The sequence below is a fragment of the Cottoperca gobio genome, chromosome 21, assembly GCF_900634415.1.
Source record: "Cottoperca gobio chromosome 21, fCotGob3.1, whole genome shotgun sequence".
NCBI lineage: Eukaryota > Metazoa > Chordata > Actinopteri > Perciformes > Bovichtidae > Cottoperca > Cottoperca gobio.
The window spans coordinates 11447372-11471595 of record NC_041375.1 but is presented as its reverse complement, the minus strand read 5'-3'; the positions used below and the strand labels follow the sequence as shown (position 1 = coordinate 11471595).

Below are 24224 nucleotides of genomic sequence, written 5' to 3'. Positions count from 1 at the left end.
TGAGAGTCCCGCCGTGACGTCAGTGGAGCCGTTGAGTCAGTCAGCTGAGGGAGGAACTCCGACAACAGAAAGTCAACCAGGAAACCCAAGCTGCTAAACTGACCCACCGCCCGGTGTGACGGCCAAACGGCGGTATTAACGATAGGAAACACATAGTATAACAGTACAGGATTTGTATTTTGATATTTCAGTTGATACAAAGCAGCGACATGGCTTCCCTTTTCAAGAAGAAGACTGTCGATGGTAAGTTTTCTCTGTGTGAAAAGCTAGCTAACTTGTTTTTAGCCACAGACTGCTGTGTTGTTCCCATCAGAAAGGAGCTTCCCCATTTATCACTAACTTGTTTGGCCTGTTCTGAGTCATCAGTCACTGCTGACTGAAGCCTAAAACCAGCGCCGAGTAACTTTATGTAACATTAGCTTAGGTGAAAATGCTATTTGTGACCTAAATGTCTGTATTAACGTTACCGTGAAACTGTGAACAACACTATGTGGTGTCACTTGTTACAAGGGTCGTGCAGGTTAGTTTCCGCTTACTGATCTAGTTGTTAGCTATCTGTTAAATCCATATGGGAGTAAGGTTTCTTTCTGGCTTGCTACACAAGATGTCTCAATAGAAAACATAAACCCAAAATATCACAAAAAAGAGAGCTTCGAATATGTAATGTCAAATAGATATTTTAAGTATTTAATATATAATATTATAATATTATAATTATAATAATATTTTATATTTTATATTTAATTCATACATGTTTAGCAATTATATTTATTTGTTAAAATTAACCCAAGGGCTACTCATCATTTCTTATCTCACATTTTTTTGTCTCGGGAAGCTATTAACGTTACTGTTGGTTAGTGTTTGACACACAGACTGCAACTGTAGCACAAAGGGCGAGATACAATACTCCAATGTAAATATGACATTATAGCATGCTGTGCTTTTTATAGTTCAATGTGGTCATTTTAAATAGGATAATCCTTTTATTCGTCTCATGGAGGGCACATTTGCAACAGCAAAGGAAACAGAGCAATAATAAGAAACATCAGTCAAAAAGCAATATATAAGATAAACAATTAAAGGCAAAATATAATTAATTTGTATGTCAAAATTCTATTAAAAAAAAAAAGCTTTTCAATCTAAATATTTCATTATTTGACTCCAGGCTAGGTAACCAGCCTTACAAGGTCAAAATGGAAAACCAGCCTCTCTTTTATCAAATTTAATGAATCAATTATTCTATTTCAAATACTGATTTATATTGACTCCTAGGGCTGTTTCCAGACGGAGGGCAGATTAAAGTTCACCTCCTCAAACTTATTTGGGTGGATAATTCTGTAAAAATATCAAAGTATATCATCTGCATGTTTAAAAAGTATGCTCTGTTGGTTAAGGCAAATTTCTTCACAGCACCGCCTACCTACTCCTCCCATCATTGTCATTCCAGTTTCACCCATACCGATCATCTGCATACTTTACTTACTGTGCCGCGTTACCTCCACCTCACGCCGAGCCGTTGTCCGGTCTTCTCAGCTGTGACATTTTGCAGTCTCCATCTCACGTTCTTAAATTCTCTCATCTCTCGCTCTCTGGGCACAGTTTGTTCGTTGTTGCCCTGGGTAAGGTGGCTGAAGTGGTTTCTGGTTATTTGGCGAATGGATGGGGGGGGGTTACATCACACATATTTGTAGGACGATATCCCTCCCACTTTGAAACGTTGGCGGCACGTCACCTTGTACGTACATATGCGTCGTTCCTACAAGTGTTCCAACGCACTGACGTGTCTCGGCCAAGTTCATGAATGCTGAACTTTTCAGAAAGAAGAAGCATTTTTTGACAGTGGTTTGCTTTTTCCAAAGTCATGTTTCCTTTTACAACATATAGCAACTTATGAATTTGATGCTGAATCAGTTGCTTAGGGATGTATTGTTCAGTTCTGCTCGTCTTTTGGCAACTGTTTGTCCTGTAAGCGGGACGCCTTCTCTTTTGCTTTTTTGAGGTTTCTTCCTTCATTTGACCTGTTAAAGGTGTTTTTGGTGTTTACTCATACAGAATGTTAACTTTATTTAAAGCTTGGAGATTTGTTATATATTTTAAATGTCTTAAAATATATTGTGTGTACTGTGCTGTATATTGAAACATCCAAAATCACCTCAGAGTTAGATTGAATCTGGTTTAGGTTATAAGTCATCAGTGTCTACAATAGAGACTTTCTGAATGTCCTGAAGGTGTTTGTGTCACACTGATTGCTCATGTTGTCAATCACTCACAAGTCATTAAGGAGTGTGTTAATTCAGCGTCATACATTATCTCACATGATGCCCCTTTGTGTTTGGCGGTGGATTTAGAGCTGACTTAATATTGGTGTGAGCTGTCTAACCAACCACTTCCACAGTTAGCCATGTCAGTATGCTGCTTGTTACTCTGAGGTATTGTGTGTGTATGTGGGCGCATTAACAGGCTCACAGTCACCAGTACGCTTCTGAATAGATGTTTTAGATTTCTTCCAAAGCCGTGCAGCTGACCTAGACACGCCCTTTCTGACGCAATTTATAAAAAAGAAAAAAAAAAAAAAAAAAGATAATTATCTTACAGTGCAATTTGTTACTACTTCATCTATACTGCGCTGAGAATAAAAAAAGATGAAATGGTGAAGACGCTTTCCATAATTAAACCACATAGAAGAAGAAAAAAGATAATTCTGCACATTCTTGCGCTTTCCGTTCAGCTGTCGGCATTTTTTGTCTGCTATGCAACTCATGAGTGTTGCCAGATTTTGAGTCCGGAGTCGTCTTACCACCACTACACATGGCACATAGCTGTTTTGTATTTTTAGGTCAGATTTTTGACTAAGCCATCGTGTTTCAGCTTAACCAAGCCTAAATATTTGATAAGCTCAAAGGTAAAAGTAATACATTAAATCAATCACATAAATTCTGAAGAGATTCAGAGAGTCATCTGTTATAAATGTTCAGTTATTGTCGCTTTTCCAAAATATGTGCTGACTTTTCTTCCCTTCTGTCTTTCCAAAGACATCATCAAGGAACAGTCTAAGGAGCTGCGTGGCACTCAGAGGCAGATCACCAGGGACAGATCAGCGCTGGAAAAACAAGAGAAACAAATGGTGGGACCACACACACACACACACACACACACACACACACACACACACACACACACACACATATAAGACACAAGTCTGGGGGACAAAATTATCTACGCAAGGCATTTTCCATATATTTCTACATATTGCATCAATGCTTAATTAAGACCCCCCCCCCCCCTGCTCTCCTGATACACACACACATAGCTAGAGATGCATATTACATCCACTTCCTACAGTGTGGGATTAAGCCTGATTGGCTAATGGGTCTAAATGAATAGACAAGCATGATCTGGTGTTGCTTTGCTTCGGGCAAGTCAGACTACTCTCACACACACACACTCACACACAGTTACACGCTAAGGCCAGATTTGCAGACACACATAACATTTTCCTCTCTGAAAGATGAAAGAAGCCTCTCCACTCTGTTGTATTAAGTAAATATCATACAGGACATAATTACCTCCCTGGGGAACCAGTTTTTTAATTCCTCATTAATGCTTTCCGCTAATTAGTCTAGTTTTGAATTTTTTTTATTATTATTAAAGCTTTGTTTCCCGTTTTGAATAAGAGATACTTTCGCTAAGAAATGGAAATTACCTATATTAGCAGTTTAGCACAATCATGACTGTCTGTCCCCCCATACACACATTCATATGCAGATACTGCATTAAAATGGCACAGGGCAGAGGTTATCCCCCCAAAAAGTGAAAGTACAATTTGAGTGAATTTGTTAATTCCCTATGTCGTTGTATAGGACTAAAAGGTTTCAGTAAATCTGGTTAATAAAATAATCTACTTTGATTTTTGTTGTTAGACAGGTTTTAGGTCAATTTTACGCCATGAAGAACATTTTTAAATTGTATTAAATGTGGCTTTGTGAAACAAAAAAACATTTAAACACAAGTTGATAAAACATTTAAATTGTTGCAAAATATGTAACATTTACTCGATAGTTAATTGAAGCTGAAAAATCTTTGTTTACACATAAAGATTCTCAGTTCCAAAGTCTAATAACAGCTTCACAAATGTGTGCTGCATTCCTTCATGTCTAGGAGAGCACTATATCTCCATCACACCCCTTTACCCCCTCATACCCCCCCCCCCCCCCTCCTTCTCTGACATGACGGTAAATAAGATATTATATGCTTCATATCAGCCCCAGTCCCACTGCTCTCGTGTGGATCTTTTCCCCGTTAAAGCCTTCATAGTTCTTTCAGATGACAGTGCAGTTGACATTATTATTGTCATTTTGTGCCTTTTTTTCTTGCACAGGTTGACTTTACATGTGTGAGAGAGAGTGTGAGTGTGAGAGAGAGAAACCCAGAGACAGAATGTCTATTGTTTATCAAACATTAATATTTGATTGTTGTTTTCTGAAGATGCTTTTAGCTCACACACACACACACACGTCTGTTGTACGTAGTGCTGAGAGGCCTGGCTCGCTCACTGTAACCTGCAGCTCCACTCATGTCTCTTGGGAGGCTCACAAACGCTCCTGCCCACACACAGGATCCCTGTAGGGCTTCAGTGTAGTTTCTGATGTTTACCAAAGCTAAAAGCATGTATTTGCTTGCCACTGTGTAAGCCCTGATACAGATGACTGAATTTACTATGTGTATATTTGTAAACACATTGGTCTCTCTGGAGCATTGCAGATATATTTCTATTATCTGTTATCAATGCAAAGTTAACTTATGTATGCACGAGTAGGCTACACTTACAGTTAGAGACAATCATGGTAGCACTTAGCAAGTCATAAGATCAGTAGCATTACACTATTTATAATGCAGAGACAAGGAAAGCCAGTTAAGATGCTGTAAAGGACTAATGGACATCTAAAATGTTCCTTCAAAAATGGCATTGGTGTGGATTTCCCATTCAGAACCCTCCAAGGCACAGACACCGGCCTTTCGGGTCAGTTGCATTTGAAACGACTGCAGATTATTCCGTCTGGTTTTTTAAGATCTTAAAGGGGAACCTTTTTCAAAATTCATATGGTATTCTTATGGTTTAAGACAGTCCAAACATATTAGTAAACATGAACAAGTCTCTCCTAAAAACCCAAAACTAGAGTGCTAAAAGTATATGTCAACATCTGGAATGGCTCCATAGAGAATTAATTGGGGAAGATGTTATAGGTGACACTGGGAGCACCAGGGGAATGACTTACTTCACTGGCTTCTGGCTTTGAGAGAGAGAGAGTAGCTCATGTTCACAAATATTGATGGAACTTTCTTTGCTCATGGAAATAACATATTGGAAATCTTAATTTAGGTTGTTTTACCCTTTTAATGTGGCTTTTGACACGGTTAAGCATGTCGTATTGCTGAAATCAGAAGGACAATTGGTGGTGCTCACTGAGAAGAGCAACGTATCTGCTCCACTATGGCCAATCTGCATTATGTGCAGCATTAAACTCTCTGTTTTTCTTCATTTATATGCTTTATACCCCGGAACATTATCTCTAAATATAATTCTTATTTTCACTGTTAGGCAGATGACTTACTTGCTTAATAAACCAGGAAGCATTTGGGCTTAAGTGGAGCCTCAATGGATTTGTTCCAGATATCTATACAGTTGAATTAAAATGTAGAGCTGTTAGTGGCTGCCCCATCGTCATACAATACCATTCTGTAATATGGACTCCATTGTTATAATTATCATTAATGTTTTGTGCATACTCGCAATAATTTGTTAAATTTGCGTACTCACATTCTAATACTAAAATTGACTCACTATTCTCCTCTTCCCCTTCAGGAGGCTGAAATCAAGAAAATGGCAAAGAGTGGTAACAAAGAGGCGTGTAAGATTCTGGCCAAGCAGCTGGTCCAGCTGAGGAAGCAGAAGAACCGCACTTACGCCGTCAGCTCCAAAGTCACCTCCATGTCTACGCAGACAAAGGTCATGAACTCACAAATGAAGATGGCCGGCGCCATGTCTTCCACAGCCAAGGTAAGACCCTGGACCCTGTCCTTCAACTGGTCTGAGGTCAGGTTAAAAAAATGTCAAGTTAAATGGCTTTTTAGACTTTTAATATCCACTACGTTCAACTCACTTTTAGAAAAGTTAGGCGTGTTTCTGTTTTGCATATGAACCAGTTTCAGTGTTTAATATTTTAGTGTTGTAATTTAAGTATTAATGTGGGATCTGTTCATGTTCAAAGCCAAGTCTGGTGGCGTCGTCGTTAATGAAGTGTGAAAGGTGGTAATTGGCCACGAGCGATGTACTGTACAGAGCCAGACTGCGCAAACATACACAGGTCAAATATAATTAGGCTTCAGACTAATGGTGTGTGTGTGTGTGTGTGTGTGTGTGTGTGTGTGTGTGTGTGTGTGTGTGTGTGTGTGTGTGTGTGTGTGTGTGTGTGTGTGTGTGTGTGTGTGTGTGTGTGTGTGTGTGTGTGTGTGTGTGTGTGTGACAAAATGTGTTAATTGTTTTTTGACAGACTCACGCAAAGTTTGTTTATAGTCAGAATTTCCTCGAAAAGAAGAATGAATGAATAGTGCAGCACTTTCTTCTCACACACCTCTTGGTGAGCGTGGTTTGAATCAGTATGTCAACGACAGTTAAGTAAAGACCGGGATATATCTAATGTGTTGTGTCAGGCTCAGCTGTGATCTTTCACAGGAAGGAGATGCATAATTTAGAGTTAGCCTGTGTTTTTTCAGTGCTTCTATTATCCTAACTTGCTAATAATGAATGCAGAGCAAGTCTTCTAAAGCCCTTATTCAACCAAACTAATATTACCTCGGGACACGCATCGCTTTGTAATAAGTGCAGAAATCATCTTGAATTTGTTTCTCGGGAAACTGCTTTGTCTGTAATATGAAATGCAATTTACCCTGGAGCATTGTCTGTGAGAGTAAAGGTTCTTTATATGTTAATTAAACTCAAATTTTAGCTTTATTTAGTTGTTTCTTTTGGCACATATTATATACAAGTCAGTGTAAGTCCAGCATAAAGGTCATGCTTATTAGCTACGTTACATTATATTACTGCAGTTTTGTTTCTTCTTACAGTATCCTGCTTCTCCTCAGTATTAGCTTAACATCTTAACATCTTAAAACAATGATTCTCTAACCTTTTCTTTTAATCATGTGTGCAGACAATGCAAGCAGTGAATAAAAAGATGGATCCACAGAAGACCCTGAAGACCATGCAGGACTTCCAGAAGGAGAACATGAAGATGGACATGACCGAGGACATGAGTAAGGACTCATAATACACACATGCACACACAAAAGAGCTCTGGTATTTACAGGCTTGCCAAAACAATAATATAGAGCGACTATTCTGTTTCACACACAAGCATTCACACATGCATACATTTACTAGTTTTATTTTAAGCTATCAATGTGTTTGATTTAATTGACCTGTGTGTCCTTATCGTCTCTCTCCCTGTCTCACCTGTCCAGTTAACGACACTCTGGATGAGATCTTTGATGAGTCTGGGGATGAAGAGGAATCTCAGGATATTGTCAACCAGGTTCTGGATGAGATCGGCATTGAGATCTCAGGAAAGGTAAGAAATTCATAATGAGAGCGAGAAATGGAGAATCTACCTTTTATTATGAAAAGATAATAATAATAATAATAATAATAATAATAATAATAATAACCACAATAATGATAGTAATAATCTTATTATAGAGCACAACTTCCCGTTTCGAAATGCTTCAGAAAGGCAGCAAAATAAAACAGAAGTCATAAATTATCAGGTTTAAAGGCTCTGTCACACATATCCGTATGACAGAAACGTATGCCGAAATATCGGCAATAGGTTGATATAAATTAAGGGTAAGTTGTGATCGTTAGAAGGACGCAGACGATACTGCCGAACACGGCAGACATACGGTCCTGTCACACAGTTCCATATGGCAGAAACGTCCAACCTTTCCACAGCGGTGTTGTAGCTGACGTATACATAACGAATACATAACAAATTATTATACGTATGTCAACCACTTATTTAAAACGTATCGGAGCGTCTGGCAACAGAGCTGGAAAAGTGCCATCTGGTTCACGTCATGCTGATGCTGGAGAACGGCTAGAATGCTGAACTGCTAGCTGTACTGTAGAAACACGTTTAATAAGTTACTCCGTCGTCAGGCATCATCTTAACATAGGGTAGGAATAGGGTATCCACTCGTTATCAATACATTGGCTGTAGGGTTCACCGTCAGCCAACGTAGCCTATATCTAACGTTCCTCTAACGTAGTCACGTACTGTATTTACGTACTATATTTACGTACTATATTCACGTACTATATTTACGTACTATATTCACGTACTATATTTACGTAGGTAAGTATTCACGTACTATATTTACGTACTATATTCACGTACTATATTCATGTACTATATTTACGTAGGTAAGTATTCGCGTACTGTATTTACGTACTATATTCACGTACTATATTTACGTACTATATTCACGTACTGTATTTACGTACTATATTCACGTACTATATTTGCGTAGGTAAGTATTCACGTACTATATTTCCGTAGGTAAATATTCACACACGTATTCCGTATTCACGTATGTCTAACGTCACGTAACGTCTGCATATCTTATGAAGCACACGTCGGGTACGTCCAGTAATTTTGAACATGCTCAAAACATCAGCGTTCAACAACGCACCCCAGCGTAACACAGTGAGCTCTTAACGAATACTACTTATGCCTTACCTTATATCAACGTACACCAGCGTGTTGCCGATATTTTGTATACACCATATTTTTTGTATATCTTATGCATTCGTTGGGTATTCGTCTGATACATTTTGTATTAGTAAGTGATGCGCTATCAATAGGTTAGACATGCGTATATGTTCACTTTTCCAATCCGATGAAAAGTTGGACGTATTTGGACACGTAATTTTCATATACGCCAGCATACGTTTCTGTCATACGGATATGTGTGACAGGGCCTTAAAAGAAAATGGATTAAATAAAATAAAAATTGCTGTATAAAAAACAATATTGTATAAACATGTAAGAATAGGTAAAGACATTTTTTTAAGGAAATAAAAGATGGTTTAAAGGAAATAAAAATTGAAGTCAAATTAGGAAAGGCTCTCTTATAAAAGTTTATCTTAAGAGGGACTTAAAGTAGATCACTGACTCAGCCGAGACTGTAAAATGGTCTCTTATACTTCCTTCTGTTTGAAAACACTTAAATGCCTTTTTCCTTTATTTGTATCTAAGTGTTTCACTATTCAGGTACAATTGAGAAAATGTAATAGCACATTTTACACATAAGAATGAACTGAACAATAAGTGTTCCACATGGCTTTTACTCGACTGTTAAAACCCCAGCTGCCACATGGTGGGGCTCGCCTTCAGCTCTTATGTACTTATGTTCTTGTAAGTGCCAGGCTGCCCATCTGCTGCGTCTGGCTCCCCCTGTGGGGCTTCATGAGTTATTACCTTTCATAACACAGTGTACACACACACATTGTCCCGTAAACAAGCCCACCGCTGGAGAGAACAAACAGGCGAGATTCATAAAAACCTGCAAAACTGTTTATGAATAGGGGGGGGGGGTAATTTCCTGCTCTATCCCAATAAAATATTGAGCAGAACATTCTCTGAATGCTCTTGTATTGTGCACTTCTTGGAAAATCAAAACAATAAAACAATCAAACCTAAAATTGAAAGGAAGCTACAAGACTCAGAAACTATGGTAGTTTTGGGAGAAGCTAATATAATGATAAGGAAATGAGCAGCCATATGTGGTATTGTGTTTTGTCATATTCAATGGAACTATAATTTAGTGTATAATAGTTGTAATTACGGCAAATCACATATGCCAAAAAATGGCTTCGGTTTTTCAGCAAATACAAAGCTCATTTAATAATTGAGATCTACATAAAGGGGCATCACAAAGTATTCATGCAGTATGAATTGTGGCGTGGAGTTAATACGAGTCCAATATAATTGTTATCAAATTTGAACAGGTCTTTTACATTTGGCTTGGAGTGGCAGTAGACAGGCGTGTGTGTGTGTGTGTGTGTGTGTGTGTGTGTGTGTGTGTGTGTGTTATTATGTTTGAATTGAGTGTGCCTGCTAATGGGATTTTCTGCCCATGCGTGTTTCCAGATGGTGAGAGCTCCAGCTGCAGGAAAGAGCCTCCCGAGCGGCGCCTCCTCCAAACAGGCCACCATCTCCGACGACGAGATCGAGAGACAGCTCCGAGCACTGGGAGTGGACTAATTGTCTTCTCTGTATTAATGTTCACATTATAAACCTGTGCGACATTAATACTGATTGATACAGACTTTTTTAGACACATTGGATTTGTCATTGTTGAGATGCTACAGGTGTAAGAAAGGGTGCACACCAAACAAACACATTAAAGGGACAGTTCACCGCAAAATCAAAAAGACATATTTTTCCTCTTACCTGAAGTGTCATTTATCCATCTAGATTGTTTTGGTGTGAGTTGCAGAGTGTTGCCGATATCGGCCGTAGAGATGTTTGCATTCTCTTGAATATAATGGAGCTACATGGTGTTTGGTTTGTGAGGCTCAAAGTGCAAAAACAAAACAGTTTGAAAAACTCAACAGCAATGTGTCTTTTGAGAAATCATGACCCGATTACTCAAGATCATCCGCAGACCTTGTTGTGCGCAGTTTCAAGTAGGAAATATTTTCTTTCTACTGTATCACTGCACAGAAGGAAGCGTGCATCTACGCATGGACGAGAGGCTCGTGACGCGTAATCATAAATGTTGTCCTCGCCTGAGCTCTAACGTTAGCTAGCAAAACAATCCAGATGAATAAATAGCACTACAGGTAAGAGGAAACATGGACTTTTTGATTTTGAACTGTCCCTTTTAAGAAATTCAAAGGCATACAGGCAGACACACGCACATACTCACACTTTCTTCAGCAGGTTGCCTTACAGATCATTAAGGCAGAACAACTGATCTATTTAATGCGAAAATAATATTTATTATGACACAGGAAGGTGGACCAACAATAGATGTTTGACGTAAAGAGTTCTGAACCTCCTACACTGTCGTTTACCACCCACCTCTGTCTTTATAAGGGCTACAGTGTATGTGACCGTGGAACTGGCTTTACCCGTCTGATGTTTGGGTCTAACTTAAGTCAAATAGTCTTATCAGCTTTTTACGTGGCTAAAGACGGTTGCAAGATTTAATGAGTAAAACATGGTAACTAAAAAGAGCTTTAGGGGATGTCGGTGACCAGGTGGAACTTGTGTTTTTCCTACTCACAACATTTACGTGATTCTCTTCCTCTGAGGCAAACTACCCTCTACTCCATGTGCACGTATGTTATTGTTATGTGGGTGGAATATCCCGGGGTTTCAGGAATGGGACACAGTTACTTCACCATGCAAGTGAAAAAGCATCATCAACAACCTGATCACTGTCGCCACACAAATGAAGCAACTAGCTAATTAATGATCATGTTTTTTAAAATCCTTAGGTACGCTACCATAGTTACTGGAGATGATGTAACTCAGACAAACATATGCATGTGAAATGTGTTACTGACGAGGGTAAGGCCTTCACTTTCCTTCAACATAGTGCATGAGATGGTGAGATGTGTTGATTCGAGGGCGAGCATTTAATTTGCACCGCCGAAGACGGGATGCTGTACAAATGTACACAATGTAAGACTAATATGACCTATTGAAGAGTTTTGAATCGATTGTTAGATGCTTCTGAAAAATCTAATGAGTTTTTTGGATTTTCTTTTTTAATTCTTGGTTGATCTGATTGTGTATCTTATACTGGACATGGGGTTTACACAGGGATTGTAGGATGACTCTGGTTCTGCAGTCGCTCCTCTCTTTCAGCTGCTGTGCAGTTACTGTCATATGTTATTTTAAGCTGCCTCACACACACTACAGCAACAACAACATGATGGAAGTGTTTGCGAAAGTTCTACTGTGATCCAAGAGATGTCTTCTCTTCTTCAGAGCTGAAGCTGGCCCTCAGACTGACAGAGACATATTAAGTCTTTGTCTTTCTCTCTATGGCCTTTTCTTCCCACATTGATTCCCATTGCCAAAACAAATTGCATGCATCTGACATGTACAATACACAATTAATTTAGTAAATCATGCTTTCCTCTACCTTTTTGACAGTGTATTGTGATTGTGAGCGGAAACGACGTTTAACACAGTTCAACATCGTTTAAGTGCAGTTCCATGTTAGGACATGTTCACACTTTTTTGAAAGAAAGGTGTATGTATACTCTTCTTTATTTGTTTTAGTCATTGTAAAGGGTTTATGGCTTTTATAATGAATAAAGTTTCTTCAGGTACAGTTTGGTTTGCCTCTTAATTTCTTCCATTTAAATGACTAGAAACTGCAAATGATTCATATATATGTATATATATATATATATATATATATATATATATATATATATATATTAGTTTTCAATTCTATCTTGTTCAGATGTATTGTTTTGTTCCCATTCAATTTCATATGAATGGGAAACTCTTGAAACCTGCTCAAGTTCCTTCACAACGAGCATCAATCTGCTAATATAATCTTTTATTTTGACTTTGGCTCATCAAGCAGCAGAAATGACAACATAAAAAGCCGACAAGCAGTTAGTAAAAACTAAACATAGACAAGGTCATATTACACCTTCAAACAGTTCATGATGTTTGTGACTTAAATCTTCGCCGTGCCTTTGTTGAGGAAGGAATATTGACTTAAACTTTTCATTCATTTTTCTCTGTGGCGTCCCCACGGAGCTCTAACTGGCTGAAGGGAGGATGGGAGCTACAGTATCTACCAGGATACTTCTTCCTGGCCTTAATGTAAAAAGTTGAGTCAGGGGCTTTTGGGCCATTGACACAATCTTAGAAAGTTTATTCTTATATCTGCAATTTAGGTGACTGTACCAAGTAGCAAGTTTAAAAACTCAACATGTACATTTGTTCTAAAATATGATGACAGACACAGAGGACTCTTAAGTCTCCCAAGAAAATAAAGTTGCTGGGATCATCTCTTGAAAATATATTCTGTATTTTCAGAGACGCTCGAGAGATTTTAATATCATACAAAAAGACAAAAACAATTAATAGATGGATCCAAATGTGTGTAAAACAAAAAGAAAAACTCACCAGTATGATCCTTTGAGCACAAGACATTCAAATACAAACATTTTGCATTCACCGACTCAGATTTTTTCAGTAATATTGCGTCAGGTTTATACATTCAGAATTATAGAACACGGATTGTTAAAAATTAAACAAGTGGAGTGGCCCCAATGTTCTCTGAATACATAAAAAGTGGGGATGAGAAGGAGAAGTTCAAGAGCGACATTGTTAAAGCCTCTGGCGGAGCAGCACTTCGAAGCCTACTAGTTTTATCCTATTCAGCATATCGTGCCTATAACTTTCCACCGTGCAGCCTCAGAAACGTGTTGTCAGTCGACGACCCTGCTGCATTTATTTCCCCTGACAGCACTCCAGTGAGACTGCTGTGCATGAATCACAGTGGTAGCGGCTCGTTCCTGAATTAAGATGTCTTCTAGCTTTATTTATGAATCCCCAGTGACACACCCGTGGAATGTTCGGTTCATGCTGCACACACAACCTGCCGCCCTGTCCTGATGTATTCATAGAGGCTTATAATGACATTAGTAAAAATGAGAGATGGTACATGAAGCAGAATTCTCCTTTATTGTCAGAAATGAATTAAACTGATTTACTTTTCAGTGCCTGGGAAGTGAAAGACAATAGTTCAGTACAAGTATAAATTGTTGTACTAACCAGCCGTCTTTGGCATATTTACTGGATATTTTCAATCAAGTTGAATGATGGGATTTCATATCTATCGGTCTACAATACGTTCTTACATAGGTTATAATAACGTGGCCGTGTAATTTCTATCCCTTCCAGGCTTCAATTAATGCTACCTGATGTAAGCTGAACATAAAGGCCTAGATTTTGCCCGAGAGCAAAGTTGTTTCTTCACTTTATGAAGACGTTTCACATCAGTCATCCCAACCAGGTCAGAGCCTTGACTGGATGATGTTCTTCTTCGTATGACACTTTGTCAAGGCAGCAACATCAAAAGCATAACATCCATAAACAAAAGTAAATCTATCTTATAAGGAAACAGCAGATCCATTTGCTAGAAAATGTCAGAACGTTTCACATATCCCTGACGTCAAACCATAAATCAAGGAGGTTGTACTCAGTATAGTAGATCAACATAATATATTAGGTATCAAATAAATAGGTTGTTGAGAAATTTTAAATATATTACTTTTTTTAACCACAGCTATATTCATTTAAATAAAACAAACATTTTCATAAGAAAGGTAATCTAATAATAATAATAATAATAATAATAATAATAATAATAATACACAAACAAATACAACTACAACACAAATGCAGATGTAAATGTAGAACATTTAATTAAAAATAAAGTTTCCCTTTTTTCTTGAAAAGAAAGAAAGAACATAATATCACACATCTATATGAGTGCTCACTTTCACTCTGGTGCTGATACATTATATTATATTTGGTCTGTAAAATGATATGCTTTCATAAAGCAAATAGAAAACAAGGCACAGTCAAGATTTAGTACATTTAAATGCCAGGTCATGGTAGCGAGTCACACCAGCAGATCATATGAGGTTCATCTTCACAGTTTCACATGACTTGGTTTATCGGGCTGCTCTTTGACATTTATGCATATTTCTGGGAATGGAATTTCTTTCTGGGACATGTGGAGACTGAAATAATGTAAAGAAACATTTATCTTCAAGTAAATAGTAATACAAAATAAAAAACAAGAACATAAAAATGCCGGAGCACTTAGCAGTAAGGGGTGTCTCTTTAAATTAAATCAACGCTTGTTGTTTTGGAGTCAAGTTACAACATGACAATGACTCATGTTTTGTTTTTTTATAGCTGGAGTGTTTTTCAGTTGTTGTTTTCTTGTCAGGCTGACCTTCACAGGATATATATTATCATCTGAATAATCAATGAAATTGCTCAAGCTGCTTATTGCAGGGTGAGGGCAGTTCTTGTTATTGTTATGTTCTGTTTCCTGTTGGGTAAAACTCCACTTCATGATGGAGTGATCGTTGTCAGACATTTGATTTGAACAGAGCACATGTTCACCAGCTGTGGTCGTGAAGAAGCCTCCATTAGACTAAAAGTGAGCCTTTAACTACGTCATTGGTCTTTGTGCTTTGCTCATCTGTGTGATGCAGTGTGGGTTGAGTTTGGTCAAACAGGAGCTGAGGTTGAGGCTGGTTTTGACCCGTTTCTCTCTTTGGCGTCTGTTGCAGAACCAGACTCTGACCACCTCCTTCTCAAGATGGAGGCCTTTGGCTATCCGGACTATTTCCTGGGAGGATGGCTTACTTTTTTCCACAAAACTGCATTCCAGAGCCTCCTTAGCTCCCAGGCTGCAGTGGGGAACAAGGCAGAGAGAAGAGAAGATGAACTCTATGAAACTAAAACGTTATTGTATGGTATGCATTGTATCTTTTCTCCTAATAGTTGATACCTGATAGTTGTTCTCCTTTTCCTTTTCCGCTCATTCATTCCTAATTTATCATTGTACAAGGCTGCAGGAAGGAAAAACAATATGTTGTTAATGTTGATAGTAGAAGAGAAACTGCTCACAACTCACTGATGTATGCATCATGTGATGAGGGGGCATCAAATGACTCAAAAGTGCTTTTACAAATTACATTAACACAGGTAGAGATTATGTTTCAATACATTCTCTAAACGGGGGTTGATGGAGTGGAGTGGTTGTGTGTGACTCACCACCGGCCAGCTCTGCTTCGTCAAGCCATTTAGACAGAATGGCCTTGAGTTTGCAGGCGTTCTTGAAGCTCAGCTGCAAATTTTCAAAGCGGCAGATTGTGGTCTGGCTGAACTCTGAGCCGTGCACTGCAGCAAGAGCCTCGCCTACATTAGTCTGCGTGTAGCCTGGAGGTCAAAATGGAAAATAAGTATTTTATAGAAAACCCACGAGCAGAGGAGAAGCAAGGCAAGTGCAAACACAGAAACATTGTTGGTAAGGTCTCTGATTGGTGCAGTTGGATGGTCGTTTTTCCACTATTTAGTAATACAACTCACCAAGTTTGATCCTTCGTATTTTGAAGTCATTGGCAAACATCTCCAGCTCTCGTATCTGTGGGGAGTCCATGGCAGGGGTATCTTCGGAATCGCGCATGCTCTTCCTTTGGCCGTCAGTTTTTATCTCTCCAATACTCGGGACCCCAGGGCCCTCATCAGTGGAGAGGAGTGCCGGGGGTAGTGAGGAGAAACCATGGCTCAATGCGCAGGAGCCACTGCTTAGACCATGATCCGGAAACTTGTACAAGCAAGGAGTAAGAGACCCTAAAGAGAGAAAGAGAGACATCTTGAGAGAGAAAGAAATAGTTGGTATAGTGGGACTCTCAAGGGAGACCCTCAGACTGTCAGAAGGGTGCTGCAAGCAGCATGACCTCCTTTTCCCACATGTACTCTGACAGCCTTTACTTCCTCGGCACAAAAAGGTTTTGACATGCCCCTCCGAGACACTCTGAACTACCCTGAACCAGCAGGTCTATATTTCTGTATCGTCGACATCATTTTGCTATAATAGCCAATATATAGTATATAGTACATATTGAGATCTGTCACCCCAACATTATATTTTGTAAGTGAGAAAGCCACTTACGAAACCCCATGTAACTCCCACCTGAGCCAGCTCCATTCACTGAAAAAGATTAAAAAAGATTCAAATAAGGTGATTATTAAATTAATCACATCATTTGAATGTGTTTTCATGAATAGGTATTATTTCCCCTGTCCACTGACATAATATATTCCAGATATTCTGCAGTTCTTTGTTCAGTTGTCTAGAAAAAAACACATTGCACAACCTTTTCAAACTGGTTCATGTTGTAAAACACACCACAGGCTATAAACCTAATATTCAAGATTGTTTATGATTTCTTTAAGGTGGCTGTTAATGTTAGCTGCAGTGGAGCTGGTGGCTGTTGCTGCCAATCACTAGTTTCTTCCTTTAGTTAGTATTCATGACAGATTACTGCCAGAGTAGCAGATGGGTGGAAGACTAATTGTTATTTGGAATGCGATGCTTCTCATTGCATCAGCACTCAGCACAGCACAGCTGCAGGGGAAGTAAAAACAACTGCATTGATACGTTTTACTTCATCGTACTGTAGGAACAGACAGTAGGTAATACCTGTGTTGTGAGTTGAATCTGACAGCAGCCAAATGGCTTCAATCCACTCTGAACTATCCCACAAGTATTATTTTCTTTTGATTGTATCGACATTGTTTAAACTATATCTATACTGAGCAATGCAACACTCCCCTCTTGTGTCAGTGGATTGTAGTGCAGTGTAAATTATATCATATTGTACAACTTCATTGTCAGATCCAGTGTATCCAACTAATCAACATTCACACAGGTTTCAAGAAGGCTCTGTTGGCTTAACCACTCACTGACTTTGCTCAGGGAAATGATGTTTACAAATATTAGCCAATCAGAAAGAGCTTGTGCAATCCTACAACTCCTCATTTAAAATCAGGCATGTGTAGCACATAGCAGTATTTTTGTCTATAGAACACTGAAAAAACTCTGACAGCTGAATATTGCCTTCCAACAGCGGTGTTTGAGCCAGTTTCGACTCTCCCTGGAGGAATACAGTGTCAGAAATACCAAATGCAGCAAAAATGTACAAAATGATTGGGTTTCCATAAGTGGCAAAAAGGCTAGTTTCTCAAATATAGCCACCTAGAGGGCTCAAGATGTTATCATAGAGAAGAGCTTAGTCGTCAGATGTCACTTACATTAATGTGATTTAAGATACTGATATTAACATCAACATCAGAACGGAGAGTGAACACCCTCTGAAGTATCCCTGTACCTCATTTGTTTACTACTGAAGGGATTTGGGCACAAACTCTTTACCCCTGAGAACATCATTGGGGCCTGGATGATCCAGCGAGAGGCATTCTGTTCTCTTCACCATGTTGGAGAAAAAGAGAAGACTTTGCCTCGTTGGTGCCTGATGCCTGCACTGGTCCCTGGAGAGTGTACACACTGCTCTGCTACACTGCACACAGCAGTTGTTTGTGTGCTGTGGAGACAGACTGGACAACAAGCCCCTTTGAATACACATATGGGCACAGTGGGTATGTGAAAGCATCTCAAAAGCCTTTTTGCACATGGCCGTTGACCCTCTAGCTGCTATGTACACCATCCAAAGAGTGTGGCAGCATCAGCAGCTTCATGCTGAGCAAAGATAGAGAGCAGACTTCATACTGCTGTCATGTATATTGAAGGAGCTAAACTTTGTATTACCCTATAAAGTTGCCCGACATCTTAGTTGCCTATTTACACATCCATGATGGGAGTGGCATTAGTATTTGTTTGGAGTTGTGTTTCTGGCCACCAGATGAATGTAAGTCCATATTCACTTTCATCCCCTCCATCAAAGGGGGGGGGGGGGGGTTATGTTTTCGTCTCAGTTAGTCTGTTTGACTGTCAGCAGCATTGTATAAAATCTACTGGCCTGATTTTCATGAAACTTGGTGCAAAGGATTAGAAAGGGCAAAGAAAGAATCATCTGAATTACGGGCCGGAAACACAAATTATGTTTCACTTTCATTCATGGGGTTTAAGAACAATTGGAAAAAAGACTTTCTGACGCAAATAATTCATGTGAATGACCTCTCAAGTCGGAATAACAACTCGGAAACAGATATCAACGTACTGTTTGAACACTCTGACAAATAAAATACAACTCATCTTCTTTGTATGTTGTTTCCACATTACAACTTAAAGCTCATGAATAGCCTAAAGTCAGAAGAACAACTTCTGCACTCCCCGAGTACCATTCTAGTTTTAGCTCTGTTTTGGTCTCCACCAACGACTGAGGAAGATATTTGCCTCTTTAGCTATGAAATGGTCAGCTGTGTGCTATTTTTTGCGATTAAACAGTTGACTGCTGTGGCTGAAGGTTGATTTGGTAAAACAGGATAAAAAGCTGCAAATAGCTGAGGGAACTCCAGAGTTGATAACTCTCTGTTGCTTCATAAAGCGACACCTTTCACATTACACTTAGTCATTTGTGCCATTGTTAATATAAAAAAAAGATTAATGCAGCTTTAAAAATGAAAAATTAAAGGGCCAATTTCTTCTGCGACCTCATCTCACCCAGTTCACATAATTACAGAGTTTTGTTAAATGCTATTAACTCTGTTTCTGCCCTTTCCTTTCAAATATCCCTCTGCTAAGTGCTGTTGTTGAGCACTTTGAGCAAGTTTCATTTTGTGATGACCTCCTGCAGGTAATAAATGTGGCCAGCCGTCTAATTTAAATCTTGATGTATTTCAGCACAGCCTTGGGACACTGCGGACAATACAATTTTATTAGACCATTTACAGGATTGGATAGATGTTGCCGGGGCTACACTCAAGCGGTTAAAATCCTATCAATGTCGTCTGTTAAAAGAAAAGCTGCAATCTTATTTCCTTTGCAAATGTTAATTGTACAGTGCCAGCAGGGTTAACTTTGAGGTCTCATTCGTTTTGTTCTGTATTTGCTCCGACTTGATTATATCAAACACAATTGTACTATAAACCTTATTTATTATAAATTATATACAAAAAGTGAATTGCTTGATCAATCTATATGAAGCTAAATATTAATTGTGAAAAGTATTTCTGGCAGCTATAAAAAGATGAATGACTTGAATTTGTCACCAGAATCTTGATGCATGAAAAAATTGGAAATCTCTTCACAACAATACCATTCCCCCTGACAGTTTTCACATAACAACGTCTATATTCATGTGTTTCTCTCTGCAGGATTGAGAGCGAGTGACAAGTCGTCTTTGACAGTTATGTTTAACAAGTGCACTGAAGATCTCAAGCGTTTGGTGAAGTAATCAAGACTGAGATCGATTTTAACTGGTAGCAAATTGAAAATGTAATGGGAATAAACAAATTGCTCAATTTTATAAGATTTATCTTCAGACCAGGAAAGGGAATTATTATTGTGTGTGTGTGTGTGTGTGTGTGTGTGTGTGTGTGTGTGTGTGTGTGTGTGTGGTGTGTGTGTGTGTGTACGCGTGCGTGTGTGTGTGCGTGTGTGCGTGCATGTGTGTGAAAGAGACAGATAGTGAGAGTTTATATCTGATCATTACCTTGTAATGGGTTCGCACCGCCTACCATGTTGGGGTGAGGGACACCACATGTCTGCAGGATACGAGTCTGAGAGATACTGGCAGAGAGCATCTCCTGAGCTAAAGACAGAGAGAGAGAGAGAGAGAGAGAGAGAGAGAGAGAGAGAGAGAGAGAGAGAGAGAGAGAGAGAGAGAGATGAGGGCCAGAGACAGAGAGAGGAGAGAGAGAGAGAGATGAGAGAGATGAGAGAGAGAGAGAGAGAGAGCGATGTAGAGAGATTGAGGGACAGAGACAGAGAGAGAAGGGGTCGAGAGGGGGGGGAGGAGAGAGAAAGGGGTGAGAGAGGGTGGGAGGGAGGGAGAGAGAGAGGGTGAGAGAGAGAGAGAGAGAGAGAGACAGAGAGACAAAGAGAGAGCGAGGAGGAGAGAGAGAGAGAGAGAGAGAGAGAGGGAGGGGGGGAGGGAGAGAGAGAGAGATGCCATTTTTATTGTCTGCACATCTCATCCAAATCCATCATTTTCAGTTCAGTTCTTATCAATAAGGTCATCATCCATGCCATCATCATATCAATACCACCCTCCCCATTACCGCTGTCATCATCAGCAGCAATTGCGTAATAAATTAGTTGAATTCTTCAATGACTATCAGAATTCTTGATGATTATTTGTTTGTTGATTGACCAACAGATTAAAAGCAGCCTTGCAATAGTTGTCACAAATTCCATCACCTCCACTCACCTGCCATCATGCCATAGGTGGCTTGCTGGTTGCTGTAGTGACAGGGGGTGACTGGGTAATGTAGGCCCGGGGGGGCGTTGCCGAGAGCGTTGCCGAGGGAGGAGGTGGACAGGTGCATGTGGGAGCGCTTGGAGGGCTGGCCCAGGGACAGCCCAGATGATACTGATGGAGACAAATGTGGTTACAATGTGATCGGAGACCAAAAAGCAAACTAGCAAACTAAGAACTGGGGAGCATTAGTTTGGATCTGATCATAGTGCAGGTTAAAATACAGTCCAGACTACAGTTTGACTAACATGGTGTTTTGAAAACATTTGTATTATATAATCAAATTGAAATTGACATACGATACAACAATATTTTAAAGAAATGGACAGTCGGCATGCAGTTTCTCATGCACCCATTAAACTTTCCAATGAAAGCCCATTACAAATATTCTTGTACTTCCCTTAAAAGAATATAATGCATCGAATTGGATGCTGGTACAGCTTTAAGCTGCTCTGTAAACATGTGACATATATCACATGTTACACAATCTTCTGAAAAGGTGGTTTGAAATTAACCTATGAAGAGCAGCAGCAGCAGCAAGCCAACACCTACGCTTCTAAAACCCGAGAAACCGACCCTTGAGATGACAACTAATGTTACACTGTTGCCCAGCTACGGTTGATAAAGACTCATCTTTAAATCCTTTGCTTTTGTAGATGCTCAGTTCTACTTACTGTATTTAAATATAGTTGAACATTGTTCTGATCATGTCCTCTGCTAATTAGATAATTATTCATGTATTCATCTTTGTATGCAGCTTGGTGCTCACTTCAAGCACTAATGTGTTGCTACAGTACCACCAACATTTATGTAGAGACAGTGTCTATGTTCTGTATCTCATGTTTGAGGATTTCTCATACATTTATACAAATAATTGTGAGGAAATGTCTGACATAATTGCGATTTCTATTCTTTAATTATTTCAAATTGTACTTATTTTTCCGTTTACTTTCGATCGCCATTTTTTGCATTTTGTTCATAGACTCATTGGAAGTCAGAAACAAATATATAAGCCAGCAAGATTTCCCAAGTACAGTACTGTCTGAGCTGGAAAATCTATTTGGAAGATATGTTTAACCTGCTGGCATATATAAATGCGTTGTATGAATAATACTCCATGATCTGATCAGATATATTCTAAGCTCTAACAATCAGCAGTCACTAAAACCCACAGGAAGTTTTCTTCATAAGGCTCCATTGTAAAAAAGACTTTGGGGAGTTTGCCATACCGATAACATTTCCTCAATGCAATTATCCACTGAGTAGAGACAGCTGGGCCAAACCAGCTGATTAAATACATTTACATAATTTGGGTTGGCTTTGAATAAATGTATTTTCAAATCCAATTCATTCTCCCAATTCCCTGAAAACACAACTGTGCCCTGATGAGGAAGCATCAGCATGGGGAGTCGATCGCTGTTGGTTCAATTAGAGGTCTATAGGAGCAACTACACGAGACATCGCTTATCTACCCCACCCACGAGACTTACTATATAATCAATTGTGTAGTCACTTTTAACATGAGTAAATCTCACTGTCACAGCAAGAAAAGGCACTATGCCAATACGCGCTCTTCGTATAGCGTTCGTGGTCATGGTCCATGTCATAGAGGCACTATAAATTCCCAATCTTCTCTTACTTTGTAACCGTGAAAGCCTAACCTTTGCAGACCAAATAACAAGGCTAGGCTAAAGCACAACAGAGGAGAATGCAAATGAAGAATACAAAGGAAAATGTCTTTAACATTACAGGACAGTTTACCTGCAGAAGCCATGCTGTGAGAATGGGAACTGGCTGGCAGGCAGTCACCGGTAGAGGCGTGGTGCATGAGGATCGGTAAAGGGGAATCTCCTGCAAGTGGGTTAAAAGAGTCGGCGCAGAATGCCTGGCACGCCATTCTTCTCTGGCCTCTCTCGAATGGTCCCAATGTTGCACTGAAGTTTGACGGGATCCTTTGCCTGGTTTCTTTTCTTTGTTTTCTCCTGCTTTAATTTATCTTGTCTCCCATTGTTGCTTTCCTTGTCTTGTGTCTTTTCTTATCCTCTTGAAATCTCTTCCCTTCCTTTCTTGTCTCTTGTTCTGCCTTGTTTTTTTTTTTTTCTCTCGCTGTCTTTTTTCACTTCTTGTATTGACTTCTTTGTTTCCTTCACTCCCTATTTCAACCAAGCAGAGTTCTCACTTTAGTCACTTGGGGAATATGCAGGTAGAAAACTGTGAACCGTTACCTTTTGTTCTCTCAAGGGAAAATGGACGTCAGCACTTCAGCCAGAAGTCGTCGCAGTTTACGTCACATCTGTACCCTCAGCCAAGACTCTCGAAGATGAATAGTGATGAGTTTCAGATTGAAGTTACTATCACTGATGTGTGATGAGCTTTCTCTCAATGAGGCCTCTGCATTGCATGTCCCTGTCTCTTTTTCACTATTATAGATGCAGGTCAGCCAGTGTCTGTCATACCCTCAACATTTTACCGCCCTTGCAGGCATTTATATACCACCCACCTAATACTGACCACCCCTCTCTCGCCCTATTTCCCTATTTCCTATCGAGCCGCTCACCCCCCCACCTACCAATCCCATGTCAGTGTTGTTATTACTTGTGTTTGTCCCTACCTGCGTTCTCCTCATCCCGTTTTCAAATCCAGGATTAGGGTACAGAGCGGCTGAGAAACCCGAGACCCTCCCCTCCCCTCCCTCCTCTCCCCCTCTCGCTATCTCTCTCTCTCTCCCTGATTGCAGGGTCGTGTTGTTGCTGCAATGTGAAAGTAAAGTGAACACTGAGAGTGCTCATTAGAATAAAAAAAAAGACACAGTTTGGTTTTATGTGATATTACAGAAGATAGTATGCAACTTTGCCACAAATTGTCTCAAGCCATTTGCTTTGTTTTGCATGTGTGTACCCTCAACCAACGCTAATCGTGACTTGAGAAAATACACTTGTTTTACTTCAGACATTTAATTGCCTTTCAGGAGATTTTGGATGTGATTATGTGGCATCATCTCAGAGTGAGCGGGAGAAAAGGTTAGTATTGTTTCCGTATGGTGTCCATATTGTGTTGAATGCCAAGCGCTCTAGGTAAAGACAACAGGTCTCGTCGGGGAGGAGAAAGGTTAATCTGAAGAGCGTGGCCACCATTGTGTTGTGTCTGTTTGTGTTTGTGTTTG

The 24224-nt window shown here is 39.5% G+C and overlaps 2 protein-coding genes across 2 annotated transcripts; one reads left to right on the top strand and one right to left on the bottom strand.

Annotated features, from left to right (window-relative positions):
• On the top strand, window positions 1–12408 carry chmp2ba (charged multivesicular body protein 2Ba). Its single transcript, XM_029459653.1, has 6 exons — window positions 1–243; window positions 3033–3124; window positions 5864–6058; window positions 7212–7314; window positions 7522–7628; window positions 10209–12408. The coding sequence occupies exons 1-6, from the start codon at window positions 210–212 to the stop codon at window positions 10320–10322; spliced, it is 645 nt and encodes a 214-aa protein (XP_029315513.1). The 5' UTR covers window positions 1–209; the 3' UTR covers window positions 10323–12408.
• A 2877-nt stretch (window positions 12409–15285) lies between these two features.
• Window positions 15286–22958, bottom strand: pou1f1 (POU class 1 homeobox 1). The gene is made up of 7 exons (XM_029459438.1): window positions 22823–22958; window positions 21014–21175; window positions 20297–20395; window positions 16209–16472; window positions 15894–16058; window positions 15628–15688; window positions 15286–15526 (listed from the first exon to the last, which is right to left on the bottom strand). The coding sequence occupies exons 1-7, from the start codon at window positions 22956–22958 to the stop codon at window positions 15286–15288; spliced, it is 1128 nt and encodes a 375-aa protein (XP_029315298.1).
• Window positions 22959–24224: the final 1266 nt, after the last annotated feature.

Excerpts from the sequence above, each read along its gene's own strand:
- chmp2ba (XM_029459653.1), top strand. The coding sequence starts at position 210 with ATGGCTTCCCTTTTCAAGAAGAAGACTGTCGATG. Across the intron at positions 7,315-7,521 it reads GGACATGACCGAGGACATGA|TTAACGACACTCTGGATGAG; the intron begins GTAAGGACTCAT and ends TCACCTGTCCAG. Across the intron at positions 7,629-10,208 it reads GCATTGAGATCTCAGGAAAG|ATGGTGAGAGCTCCAGCTGC; the intron begins GTAAGAAATTCA and ends GCGTGTTTCCAG.
- pou1f1 (XM_029459438.1), bottom strand. The coding sequence starts at position 22,958 with ATGGCGTGCCAGGCATTCTGCGCCGACTCTTTTAACCCACTTGCAGGA. Across the intron at positions 16,059-16,208 it reads AATACGAAGGATCAAACTTG|GCTACACGCAGACTAATGTA; the intron begins GTGAGTTGTATT and ends TTTGACCTCCAG. Across the intron at positions 15,689-15,893 it reads CGAAGCAGAGCTGGCCGGTG|CCTTGTACAATGATAAATTA; the intron begins GTGAGTCACACA and ends TCCTTCCTGCAG.